The 12,591-nt window shown below is 43.3% G+C and overlaps 1 protein-coding gene across 1 annotated transcript in view; it reads left to right on the forward strand.

Annotated features, from left to right (window-relative positions):
- Nucleotides 1-12,339, forward strand: part of ACAD9 (acyl-CoA dehydrogenase family, member 9) — a gene marked incomplete at its 5' end in the record, with an annotated part of 17,856 nt that extends 5,517 nt beyond the window's left edge. Inside the window, 14 exons of the mRNA XM_010009303.1 lie at nucleotides 766-866; nucleotides 2,662-2,740; nucleotides 3,717-3,891; nucleotides 4,510-4,583; nucleotides 5,035-5,110; nucleotides 5,770-5,840; nucleotides 6,173-6,292; nucleotides 6,698-6,826; nucleotides 7,608-7,687; nucleotides 8,264-8,390; nucleotides 9,772-9,849; nucleotides 10,621-10,749; nucleotides 11,656-11,728; nucleotides 12,239-12,339. Coding sequence (XP_010007605.1) covers nucleotides 766-866; nucleotides 2,662-2,740; nucleotides 3,717-3,891; nucleotides 4,510-4,583; nucleotides 5,035-5,110; nucleotides 5,770-5,840; nucleotides 6,173-6,292; nucleotides 6,698-6,826; nucleotides 7,608-7,687; nucleotides 8,264-8,390; nucleotides 9,772-9,849; nucleotides 10,621-10,749; nucleotides 11,656-11,728; nucleotides 12,239-12,339 — 1,413 coding nt within the window. The remainder of the gene's footprint in view (nucleotides 1-765; nucleotides 867-2,661; nucleotides 2,741-3,716; nucleotides 3,892-4,509; nucleotides 4,584-5,034; nucleotides 5,111-5,769; nucleotides 5,841-6,172; nucleotides 6,293-6,697; nucleotides 6,827-7,607; nucleotides 7,688-8,263; nucleotides 8,391-9,771; nucleotides 9,850-10,620; nucleotides 10,750-11,655; nucleotides 11,729-12,238) is intronic.
- Nucleotides 12,340-12,591: the final 252 nt, after the last annotated feature.

Genomic DNA, 12,591 nt, shown 5'->3' on the forward strand with positions numbered 1-12,591 from the left:
AGGCATGCAGAGAACTCAGGAGGCTGCATTCTAGCTGAATGAGGCTGCATGTTGGGGAGCTTAGAGGAGAAAACTTACCCAAGACCAGTGTGCTATAGCAAGCCTTTGCATTTTAAATTCCATCTCTGTGTTATACAGCCTTCATTATTTAGCTTTTAGTGGTGGATGGATGGTAGGAGTCTGAAGCTTGAAGTAGCAGCAACTTTATTATAACAAGAAAAAATTATGTAGCTTTGTCATCTGGTTTTGTATTTTGATTGTCCTTTGTAAGAAACCTGCTGTACAAAAGCTAAACCGATAATGAAAGTGCACTCTCCCACAAAGTTGTGGAATGCCTGTGCAATAAAGGAGTTTGGAACCTGAGTAAATCATGTATTGTGTTCTGAGATGAGCTTTGCAAATGCTGCTTCTGTGGTTATTAAAATAAAACTACGTTGGTAGTAATGAAGGTCTGACATGTTGTGAAGGAAGGACTGCCGGTGCCCTTCAGAGCAACAGTTCAGTCTTCACTTAGAGCATGAAAGCCTGTCCTAGAGGGCAGTCCTAGCAGGAAGCCGTTTCCTATGGGCACTTGAGAGCTGCGTGATGTAACTGTGACACATTTTAATGTCTGATAAATAATTGGGCCCACCCTTTTTATTAGACTGTCTCTTGTTATGCCACAGAGTCTGTAAATTAAGCTTCCTGAACTTAGGGAAGCTTTTCAGCTTCATTTCTTCTTACACAGGTTGATGCTGAGAAGTTTTCTATCAATTCTTTATGCAGGGAATCCTCATTGCTGGCACTGATGAACAGAAAGCAAAGTACCTGCCTAAACTGGCATCTGGGGAGCACATTGCAGCTTTTTGTCTCACTGAGCCTGGAAGGTATTGTCTTGGTAATCACAGAAGCTTCAGAAAGCACCAGAACACCATTTATTGATTATTAATTTTTTAATATTTATTATTTCCATCTTCATTACAGTGATTGCTTGGTTAATATATTAAATCTTTATTTTTTGATGCCTGTGGCACTGACCTATAGATCAGGTTTTTGTTTTGGTGGGGCTTTTTTGTTGTTGTTTTTTAAAGGTACACTTCAAATCATGTAATTCCTCCTTCCCCAACATGCTGGTTTTAGCAATTTCCATTAAATGAGGGACTGTTGTTGTTCCATCCCAGGACTTGATCCATTTAGTCTGGCATTACTGGATCTGAATTGAAAGGATACTTTGTGCTAGGTTAGAAATAACATGCTGTGACTGTTCTGGGAAGTTTTCCATTCTTTTCCAAAACTATAAAAGGCTGTATTGAAGGAGCTGCCAGAAATAATGGGAAGACGTTTTGGTCTTTCCTTAGTTTAGGAAAGACATGTTTGTAGCAGCCCCTCCACTTCAAAGACAAAGTTATCTTTATTACATTTATTGATTGACTGTTGCTGATGTTGCAAACTCTGTTCATGCAGAAGAGGTACACTTTTAAAAGCATCTAGGCACGTAGTTTAATACGTGACTGGAAAGGGAACTGATTGAAGGACCAAGACCAGTTGGATGTTAGAGGCTGAATCTTGCTTGTCTGCACAGAGCTGTAGCTTGAAACTATCTTTCCTGAATTCTTGTCTGCTGGAACAGCTTACAGTGAGCGTCTGATGTACTTGCTATTTGCCATGTTGCTGTGATGCGGATTCCTGCCAGCCACCAGTGAGGGGTTTTATTCAGGACTCCCAAGCTGGGCTTTGACCCTCTGAAAGCTACCTCACTTGCAGGTAGAGTTGAAACTAGCAGCCACTTTGACAAAATGATCCACGGAAGGGAGTTGGAAGTAACATGCAGGCGAGAATTAAAGGCTGACCATGTTCTGGAAGTCTTCAAACATCTTCAGCCCAGTATTACTTAAAAAGATTGCTGGTCTTAGTAACTTTAACTTCAGTCTCTTACAGACCTTAGTTCTGGTGCACAGAAGCAGTGTTGAAATACCAGCTGAGATCTGGCTCTACCAAGAACCTAACAGTGGTCTTTGGCTGAAAGTCCAAAGAGCCATGGTGGCACTTGAAGTGGTGAAAGAGGAAACTTCTTTCAAGGTGCAGATGATGTGCTGTTTGGTACATTATGTAGTAAGGTGGCGATTCAAGAGAGGGAGTGACCTTTTAATCACAGCATGTAAAGTTCTTACTGTTTCGTTGTAATTCACTTGCTGATTTTGCTCCTGTAGAAGGTATTTGATGTGCCCGAGGTGCTCACTGATCGCCTGTCAGGTGTTTGGGTTTCATTCCTGTGGAGCCGGTTTTCACATGGATATAAAACCAGCGTGTGCATTTTAGAGGAACAACTTAGACATTTCAAAGTTGTGCTTTAGGATGACAGTTTGACTGTACGTTCACATGGCCCAGTGTGTAGCTCAAAACAGCAGCTTGCTTGGTATCCTGAACATTCTGGTCAAGGTGCAAGAGCAATACCTCACATGGTAGTCATCAGAAATGTCCCCTCGGGTAACTGAAGGGGATTTCTTTAGAGCTGTTGAAGCTCCTAAGGTTCCTTAGTAGTTAAAAACTAATATTTATATGCTACTGTTTGATATAACTGCAAACATTCTTTTTTAAAGGATGGGAAGAGGGGAAAGATACAGTTTTGTTTGTTAGAAGCATCCTTATTTCTTTAACGTTAATAACTTGTTTGGCTTTTAGTGGCAGTGATGCTGCATCCATCCAGACAAGAGCAACCCTCAGTGAAGATGGGAAGTACTTCTTATTAAATGGCTCCAAGGTATCCAAGGAAGAAGTTCTTTACTATGAGGGTGCTGAGGCGCTGGCACAGGGTACCCAGAGAAGCTGTGGCTGCCCCATCCCTGGCAGTGTTCAAGGCCAGGTTGGACAGAGCCTTGGGTGACATGGTCTAGTGCGAGGCTGCCCTGCCCATGGCAGGGGGTTGGAACTGGATGAGCTTAAGGTCCTTTCCAACCCAAACCATTCTATGATTCTGTCCACTCACAGACAGGATCAGCGCAGGGATTTGTTGCAGGGCTGTAGGAAGCAGCACTGCTGTCAGTTGGTTTTGCTAAGTCAGAGGCCAGCTTGGCAGCTGCATCCCAATTCTGAGGTTTCCAAGCTAGTGAAGAATGTGTCAAAAGACAACCTGTGTTGGTTTTGGGCTAAAGAGGATGCAAAACCACACTTTGGGGAATAACCTTCACCTAACTCTTGGCAGGAAAGATGTGAAAAGCCTCTCTTATGTTCCTTCTCTGTACCACCAGCTCACAGTGTCCAGCTTCAAGGTCAGTTAAATAACTCAGGTAGTTAGTTAGTTAGCCCCCTCTGTGACAGCATAGGCTGAAAGAAACCAAAACCCATGATTCCCCTCTTTATTCTTCATGCCAGATTTTGTAGGCATTTTTGAAAGAAAACTTGACACTGAATTGGAAATGGGGCTGCTTGGAATGTTTCTGCTGGAAGAAACAAAGGCAAGATACAATCTGGAGGAAATGCTCTGTGGATTTTAACTTAATTCAAATCTGTATCACTACTTATTTTTATCATTGCTCTGAACTTTCCATTCTGTGGTCAACCTGCCTTGGAAGTGTGTTCACAAGAGACACAACTAGTAGCAGAACGCTCATTAGAATGTAAGGGAAGAGGCAGCAATTTTTTACTCTGTTCTTTTCTAGTCTGTTAGCAAACACTTAACAGTGCTCACAGAATCACAACAAACGCATTTCTAGTGCATCTTTCCTCTCTGAAAACAGGTTTGGATATCCAATGGTGGCATTGCCAGTATCTTCACTGTGTTCGCGAGGACAGAGGTTGTTGATAAAGATGGACAACTGAAAGACAAAATTACTGCTTTTATCGTAGAGCGGGATTTTGGTGGAGTCACCCATGGGAAACCTGAGGATAAGTTGGGCATTCGAGGCTCCAACAGTAAGAATCACTTAAAATTGTTCACAGAAACTCGCTTGATATTTTAATGTTCTTATTTGTTTAGATCTCTGAATTGAGAGGTCCATCAGTATCTATTCCATATAGCAGTGTAAGTTTCTGTTTCTTTTCCCAGCTTTTCTTGTGAGTCCTTCCTAACACAGGGTCTGAAGTTAGAAATGCAGATTGTGGTGTTGTGTTCTGCACATGGGAATGTTTTTCCCTGCCTGTGCAGTGAAAGAAATTACTTGGAATATTCAGTAACTGAGTGGCTTTAATCTAGAAGTAAGTTTTCATCGGCTTGTCTTGAGCTCACTGGTGGTTAGAGTTTTTCACCGTCTGACAGCTGTATTAGTCCCATAAAATAGAGACAAAACTATTGTTCTCTGGTGACACAATGTACATTAAGTGTGTTTTGAATATTTTACATCAGTAATTGATGTCAACTAGCATCTTTTCCCAAATTCTAACTTCTTTGGCCAAGCACATGTAACGTGTCATAAACAGTGCATTAGGAAAACTTTACTTCTTGTTACAAACCCAGTAAATTATGTTTCTGAATGTCCTTTAAGTGAAATATTTCTGTGTAGTACTTCAACAGCTGTTAACTCTGTGTTTCAGCCTGCGAAGTGCATTTTGAAAACACAAAAGTGCCAATAGAGAATGTAATTGGAGAAGTCGGAGGGGGATTTAAGGTAAGGCCCAAAGAATTCCTGCGAATGATTTTAAAAGCCTGGAGGAGACCTTCCCCTGCTGCTTTGTACCCACATGAAACAGCTTTCTTCTTCATCTGAACTTGAGCAGTCCTGTCTGCTTTGGATGTTTTGTCTAGTTGCAGATAAACATGTTTTTATCTACATTTTACTTTAATGCCATTTGAATCACTGAAAACTATCTCAACTATGAACCAGGAGGTAGTAGGTCACCTTAGAGCCTGGTGCTGAAGCATTACTGCCGGGTGCCAAATGCCGTACTCGCCGGTACTAGGGTGGGTGTTAAGGGTGTCCCAGGGTAGGAAGTGGCTTCTGGTGATGAATGAAATCAGGCAAACACTGAAACATGAAGCAGGGCAGCAGTGACCCGTGTGGCCTGAGGGGAAGTTCTGTGGCGGCAGCATTGCCTAAACCCCATTCATTTTCTTCACAGGTTGCCATGAACATCCTCAACAGTGGAAGGTTCAGCATGGGCAGTGGCTGTGCTGGAATGCTCAAAAAGCTGATAGGTAGGTGCATCCCATGTCCTACATTGTGAGGCCCTGCAGAAACTGCTCTGTCTGAGGTACAGAGCGCACTTAACTCTGAATAGCAACATGGGTCTTGATCATAACAACATGGCTGCATTGTCAGTCATAACATGCTGCTTTAAAACACTAAAATACTGTTATTTTTTTATTAAAAGCCTGGTTTTACAGTGTTTTAACACCGAAGGTTTTTCGGGACATACAGTGGAAAGTTAGTTCTGCTCTTTTAATTTTTCTGAAGTGTTCCCACTAAGAGAATAGCCTCTATGCTGTTGCCTTTACAAGGTACAATCTCCTGCAGAACCTCCCACTTGAGTAACTGGCTCAAAGCTTGTACACAGTTCTAAGTAGTAAAGTTGGTTTCTACCAATGCTTACCCCAAATAGTAACAGAAATCCTTCTAAAAAGTCATCGATGAGCACTAAAACTCATAGGAAGGTGCCTTCCCCTTGCTCTTCCCCAAGAGCACTGGTTCACACCTCAGATGCTTGTTTCAAAGCCTTTGGCACAGTGTCCCTAGGCTTGCCCAGCACCGCTGTTCTGAGGGTGTTTTTCCCAAGGTAACTGTGTCACTGTCAGTCAGCAGCAGGGCTCTGTCACTGCTGCAGTGCTGAGATGGAGTTCTTCTTTTCTTTTTTAAGGCATGACAGCAGAGTATGCCTGTACCAGGAAACAGTTCAATAAGAAACTGAGTGAATTTGGATTAATTCAGGTAATAAAGAAGCTCTGGGCTTTGCATTGACTAAATGCGAGGACATAGATTGTGTGGGGGTTCCTTTGGCTATATCAGGTTAACGAAATTGCCAGAGGTATTAAATCTGTGTGACATTAGCTCAGACTTCTGGACACTGATCTATTAAATGTCCAGAATGAATAATGTTTTTAGACTTTTTGTTATTGTTTTGTAGCAGTACTTTTTATTAGCATTTGATAATGTCTTAAACATACAAATACTGCAGTTGTGCTCTTGAATTTCAGGCTTGACTGTGGCCTTTGCACCTGAATTACTGTATGATTCCTGTATGATTTGTTGCTATTTGACAGGAGAAGTTTTGTATTATGGCTGTGAAAGCCTATGTAATGGAGAGTATGGCTTACCTCACTGCAGGAATGATGGACAGGCCAGGCTTTCCAGACTGCTCCGTGGAGGCAGCCATTGTCAAGGTAATTAATCTTATTGAAAAGACCTGCTGTGGCTGTAGGTTGACACAGGCAACCCCCTCTCCTGTTGTTCAGTCGACATTCCAGGTTGCTGAGAGGTTCAGGTATTACATTTAGACATGGGCTACATAAACCTCAGCGAGGTGAAACAAGAGACATCAGTGTTTTCTCTACATCTGACATTCCGTTGATTCTGCACTTCAGTTGTGGCTGCCCCATCCCTGGCAGTGTTCAAGGCCAGGTTGGACACAGGGGCTTGGAGCAACCTGCTCTAGTGGAAGGTGTCCCTGCCCGTAGCAGGGGGCTGGGACTGGATGGGATTTAAGGTCCCTTCCAGCCCAGACTGGTCTGTGATTGTATTCTCTGTTTACTGAGTAGCATGGTGATTAAACTCCTGTTCAAACGCAGGTGTTCAGTTCTGAAGGTGCCTGGGCTTGTGTAAGTGAAGCACTGCAAATCCTTGGAGGCCTTGGCTATATGAAAGATTACCCCTACGAACGCTATCTCAGAGACAGCAGGATACTTCTCATTTTTGAGGCAAGTAGCAATAGACTGGTTTTACTGACAATATTATACTGGGTTTTTACCTGGCAGACGTTCTGACCACTGGCAGCAGAACCCAGTGTGTGGAGAGCTTTCTAACCAGGGGTGCTTTTCACCTGTGAGCAGCCTTTTGTGTTCTGATCATTGTTCTTCAGCCATCAATCTTAAAACAATCACTCATACAACAGATGCCCAGACATCAAATCCTGTGGTGTAATCTCAATTTCTTTCTTGGTTTGCATTTGCTTTCAAACAGACATATTGTGCAGTTCCAGAACTATTTAGGTGTTCCTCTACCAGAGCAATGCAGCATTTGCTTTTTGCTCCAAATGCATTTAGTCTGGTTTCTTCTTTGTTGTGATGCACCTATGTTTAATAATGAGACTTCTTCACAGCAAAACAGAATCAGAATTTATAATTGGGCTAAAGCAAAATAGCAAACAGTTGTGGATAGATGAAGGGTGATCTTTTAATACAAGGGCAATAGAAGGGGAAGACTGATAAAACAGACCTGCCTGGGAAACACTCATTGATATTGGGAACTTTATCATTAACTGAAGAACTGTTCTCAAAATTCTGCATACGCTTGAAAGCTGGACGGTAGTGTTCAGTCCAGATGCATTTTAGAGCATCTCAGGGAAAAGCACAGCACGAGTTACTGAGACATCGTGAGCAGGATTAGGGGGAAAAAAGTAAACAGGTTTTTAGCACAGCTGATGTAGATCTGTTAAAACCACTTTGTGAGACTGATGTCACGTTGTGCTGTTTCTTACAGGGAACAAACGAAATCCTGCGCATGTATATTGCTTTGACAGGGATGCAATATGCGGGCAAGATCCTGACTGACAGAATTAAGTAAGTTCTCATTTATTGCTAATAGTTATAATAAACTGATCAGAATCTTTTAACTGTTTAATTATAGCCAAGAGGGGGAAACTGTAGGAAAGCCTCTGCAGTATTTTCCAGTGTATTCTCTGTCTGAAAAGGTACTTCAGTGTTATGGAAGGGAGGGGGGGGTGTTGGTTTTCCCATTAAAATTGGATGTTTTATAGATTAAGGGAACTTGTCTCTGTTGTACTTTATAATTCCAGCTTGTGTAAAATTCTTTCTTATGAGACCAGTCATTCAAATTGTAGAACTTCAGGTTTGACAGCAAGTTTTATTGCTCAGCCAGCTGTGCTGTACATCCCAAGTCCATGCACTGGCTCTGGAGTTTATTGTAGTGTCAGAGGAACCGAGTATGACCCTTGCTGTGCACTTCTGAGGCTGTATAACTGTTCATAGTGAAATGGAGCAGAAGATCTGATGAGTCCGAGACAGTGTGCGGGTGTTTTGGTAACGCATTTACAACGTGGTTTTCCGACTGTCCTCAAACTTCCCTCGTGACCGTGGACATGGCCTTTAGCAGTTGTTCTGTTCCCGGCCCTGCAGGGAGATCAGGAAAGGCAACGTGGGAGTGGCCCTGGGCGAGTTCCTAAACAAATTACGGGACACAACGGGCAGAAAAGTGGATTTCGGGCTCGTGGGTGATCGCGGAGTGGTGCATCCCAGCCTGCAGGTGAGGGGGCGCAGCGCTCCAGGAGCACATCTGGATGCGCAGCAATTCCCAGCACTGTTGTTGCATCTCAGTGTCCTGTTTGTGCCAAACAAAGGGGGTGCTTAGGAACAGAGAGAGGCACAAACTGAAGCTGATGTTTTTACCATTTCACAGGGATAAAGATTTCGATACTGTGGGTACACACACCAAGGTAAAACGAAGACTGCTTTAAATCTGTATTTATACCAGCTCCAGGTTTACATGAGTTTAGTAAACCATTTGAGCCTTCACATATGACAGTCTTTGTAATGGTCTGTTGCTGCCTTTCATAATAAGCTCAGTTACAAAACACTGTTTAATAGTAAGAATGTCTGTGAACTATGTCTGTACATACTTGATCACTCATTACATCATTTTTATGAGGAATGTTCTATTAATACAAAAAGAAAAAGACAAGGTTTGTTTTTGCTGTCATGTCAGTGATTTGAAAAGCTGTAACACACTGCTTTCTTCCTGTGCTGTCAGTATCTCTGCTTCCCCCCACCCCACGCAGCCATTTCAGGCACACAGGTATGAGGATTTGTTAGGACTTGCACATATTGTTCCCTTCCCATAAGGAACCTGAACCTGGTCTTGCCTTCAGGTCCATACACCGTGGGCTGCAGTGGCACATGGGAGATTGTCTGAACTGCAGCAGTTCGGCCCCCAGCTGCACACTAGAGTGGAAGGTCCTCTGAATAGCTCCAGACCCACTTGCAGTCGTATTGCAAGGATCAGCATAGAGGGTCGAGTTGGAAGGGAATTTAAAGGCTCATCTAGTTCTAACCTGTGGCAGCACCTCAGCACCCTCACAGGGAAGAGCTTCTGCCTCAGAGTTCATCTCAATCTCCCCTCTGGCAGGTTAAAGCCAATCCCCACCTTGTCCTGTCCCTACAGGCCATTGTCCAAAGCCCCTCTCCAGGTTTCCTGGAGCCCCTTTAGGCACTGGAGCTGCTCTGAGGTCTCCCCTTAAGGAGCCTTCTCTTCTCCAGGCTGACCCAGCCCAGCCAAATACGATACTGAACATTTTCTTCCTACTTAGTTCCAGGATTTGACACTGTTGATGAATTCACACAGTGCTACCGCATAAACCTGATTTTCAGGGGTCTCATAACCTGCAGCACTTAGAGTAAGAGTTAGGTTTGCTGTGCGTAAATGTTAGTTGGGCTGCAGGATACCAGGGTTGCATCTGACCAGTTTTATAATCCCATTCCTTTTAGGTAAATTATCCAGGCAGCCCCAGAGCAGCTCCTGCTCTCCGGGGGTTCCTGTCATGTAGCTGGACATCCAGTGTAGGGGAGTGAGGTTGTGCTTGGTTTGCCCTCAGAAAACTACTCCAATTGTTGTATTTTCTGTTTTATAGGAAAGTGGCAAGAAACTTGAAGAAAACATTTACTATTTTGGCGCAACTGTGAAGGGCCTGCTCAGCAGGTTTGGCAAGGTAACTGTTACTTTTTCTGTTATCTTTGTTAGTGAATTGCTTATCCTCAACCAGATAAGCCTCACTAGACTCTTGAGTGGACTCTGCGTATGGCAAGAACCAGGACTTCCTTTATACAACGTGTGTCCATTGAATATGAGGAAAATGCACAGACGTTCTGTACTTGATGTAATGGATGAGTTACGTTTAAAACAAAAACCAAACCCAGTTGTTTTCTCCACCTGTAAGCACAAACCCTGTGAGCCTGCCCAGGGGCTGTGGAAGTGCTCTGCTGTGGCAGTCACTGGGACCCACTGCCCCGTTCCCAAAGGAAGAGCTATTCCAGCAGGCTTTGGTCTGCTGTGTTGTACAGCAAACATACCTGTAGTAACACCGTGCAGAGGGTGTACTTACTTACAGCAGCACTCAACTTGGAATACCCTGCATTTTCAATTCTGTGACACTGATGTGTGCTGAGAACACTTTCCAGACCAGGCCCCACCACCTTCCACTTCAGCTCATGCATTTTTTTTGAACAGGTTTATATATATTTAGTACTTTAATTTCAGTGATTTGAGCGTTTACCAAGTGGTTTCAAGAAATGGCAGTTTCAGGGCTGGCTGCAGCCAAAGCACTGTTACAAGGCAGAGCACAGGTAATCCAAAGCTTTCGGCCTTAGGGGAGAACCTGTCTGTGCTAAATAAGAGTGACCCTAAATACAAAGTATGGAGAAAGTGTTTGGTTGAAGTTTTAAATTGACATCCAGCGAATAATACTTTTTTACTCTTGCAGACAATCGTGGAAGAGCAGCTGGTTCTGAAGAGAGTGGCAGATATAGTTATTAATATATATGCGATGACAGCAGCTCTTTCCAGAGCCAGCCGGTCCATCAGCATCGGTCTGAGAAACCACGACCATGAGGTGGGTACCCTCCAGGATCAGTCACCCCCACTCTGTCTGGAGCTTCACAACCAGAATCTGTTCCCATTCTGCTTCCTTCCATGTTTTGTATCAAGAGGCACTCTGTGCCTCACATGCAGGAGTGTGATGCTCTTCTACAAGAGCTCCACCCCAGCATCCTCATGCCTACAGCACTGCAAAGCCTCAGTAACACGTGCCTTTCATCGCACTTCAATGTACAGAAAGCAAACTCTCCGTAAGACTGACAGTGCACCAGAGTGTTTCTAACCTGGTGGGTGCAGTAACCACGGCTGTTGCCTCTCAGTGCTCCTCATGCTGTAATGGATGTCATGACATCCTCAGTTGTCATGGGTGTTGAAAGTAGCTGAACACATATATACACATTCATGAACGAAGTACACATCTGCATGTTCTCTTAAACCTGGTGCTACCATGCAGTTCTTCCCACATAATCAACAGTAACATGTAACAATAACAGTATTTTGTCAAGAAATTAAATGACAGTAAAGTGAGAGTTTGACACAAGTGATCGTGTTTAAAGTTTTATGGTAACAGCAGTAATACAGGGAAGTGAATGTGCTACAGTTCAGTGTTAGACAAACCCAAACCGATTCACCTTTGTCTTCACTGGTGGGTGTGGGCCTCTCCTGGGCTTGTTACCAGAACTGTCTTCTGGTCCCTGCGGAGTGAAGGGGCAGTCCCAGCTCTGGCCCTCGGCAGCTGTGGGGAGAAAGCAAAGGCCTGTTTGCAGCACATGCTGCTGGCTTGCAGGGCAGTGCTGCCAGGGGGCAGAACCGACCTTCCAGCTGCAGGTACTCAGAAGTTCAGGTGACTCTGGGTTTACAACATCACTTTGTTTATGAAACTCATTCACTAGTTTTTAACCGAGTTCCACTGTTCTCACAGGTGCTTCTCACTAATATCTTCTGCACAGAAGCATATTTCAAGAATAATTACGCCATGGCTCAATTAGAAAAATGTAAGTTCTATAAAATACAATAATTGTTATACTATAAAATACAATAATTTTATACTCTTATGGCTTTCACAGACTCTAATTAAAAGTCTGTGTGTTCAGTGTGACCAGTAGAGTACTTTTGCTCTGCTTTTAATTGATGAACAGAACTGGTACCAGTTGAAAATAAAGAGTCTCTTCATTTAATACATAAAACTAACTGCAGTGATTTTATCCTGCACAGATTCCAGCTGTGGGGAGGAATATAAAATCTATCAGTAGCCAATATTCTTGTAAAGGAAATACTGGATATTGATGAGGTATTGAACTGATTTGGGTGAAGTACTTGACCAGGACTCTGGTCACCTTTGCTCTGTGAGACTCAATCTGCAGTAACCGGTCTTTTCTGGAAGCCAGTTTATTTCCTGGCACTGAGGGCAGCTGCTGCATTTCTATTCTAAAAGCCTTTTGGAAAGAAATTTAGAAAAGCTCTTCATGGCGCCTGAGGCAACTTTTCCTTCTGTTCCTCCTCAGATGCAGATGAAAATCTGGATGACTTCATTAAGAAAGCTGCAAAGCACATCCTGGAGAAGAGAGCCTACACGTGCTCCCACCCGCTGGACAGGACCTTCTGATCCCATCCCGACAGCAAATGCTGCTGAGTGTGAACCTGGGACTCATTTCCTGCAGTTGAAGCTTCTGACACCTTAGAAATAACTATTTAACGAGTTTACCAAATGGAATTGGTTCTGTGTATAATAAAACGTCTAAACACAACTTCGTACAAAGAGGATAAATAAAGCAATTTTATTTAAATCTGAATTACCTGGTTAGGTGTGTGTGGCTGTTTCCCTTGGAGCTAAATGAAGGCAGTTGAGGTTCAGAGG

This window comes from Nestor notabilis, unplaced genomic scaffold (assembly GCF_000696875.1).
Source record: "Nestor notabilis isolate BGI_N333 unplaced genomic scaffold, ASM69687v1 scaffold34542, whole genome shotgun sequence".
Lineage (NCBI taxonomy): Eukaryota > Metazoa > Chordata > Aves > Psittaciformes > Psittacidae > Nestor > Nestor notabilis.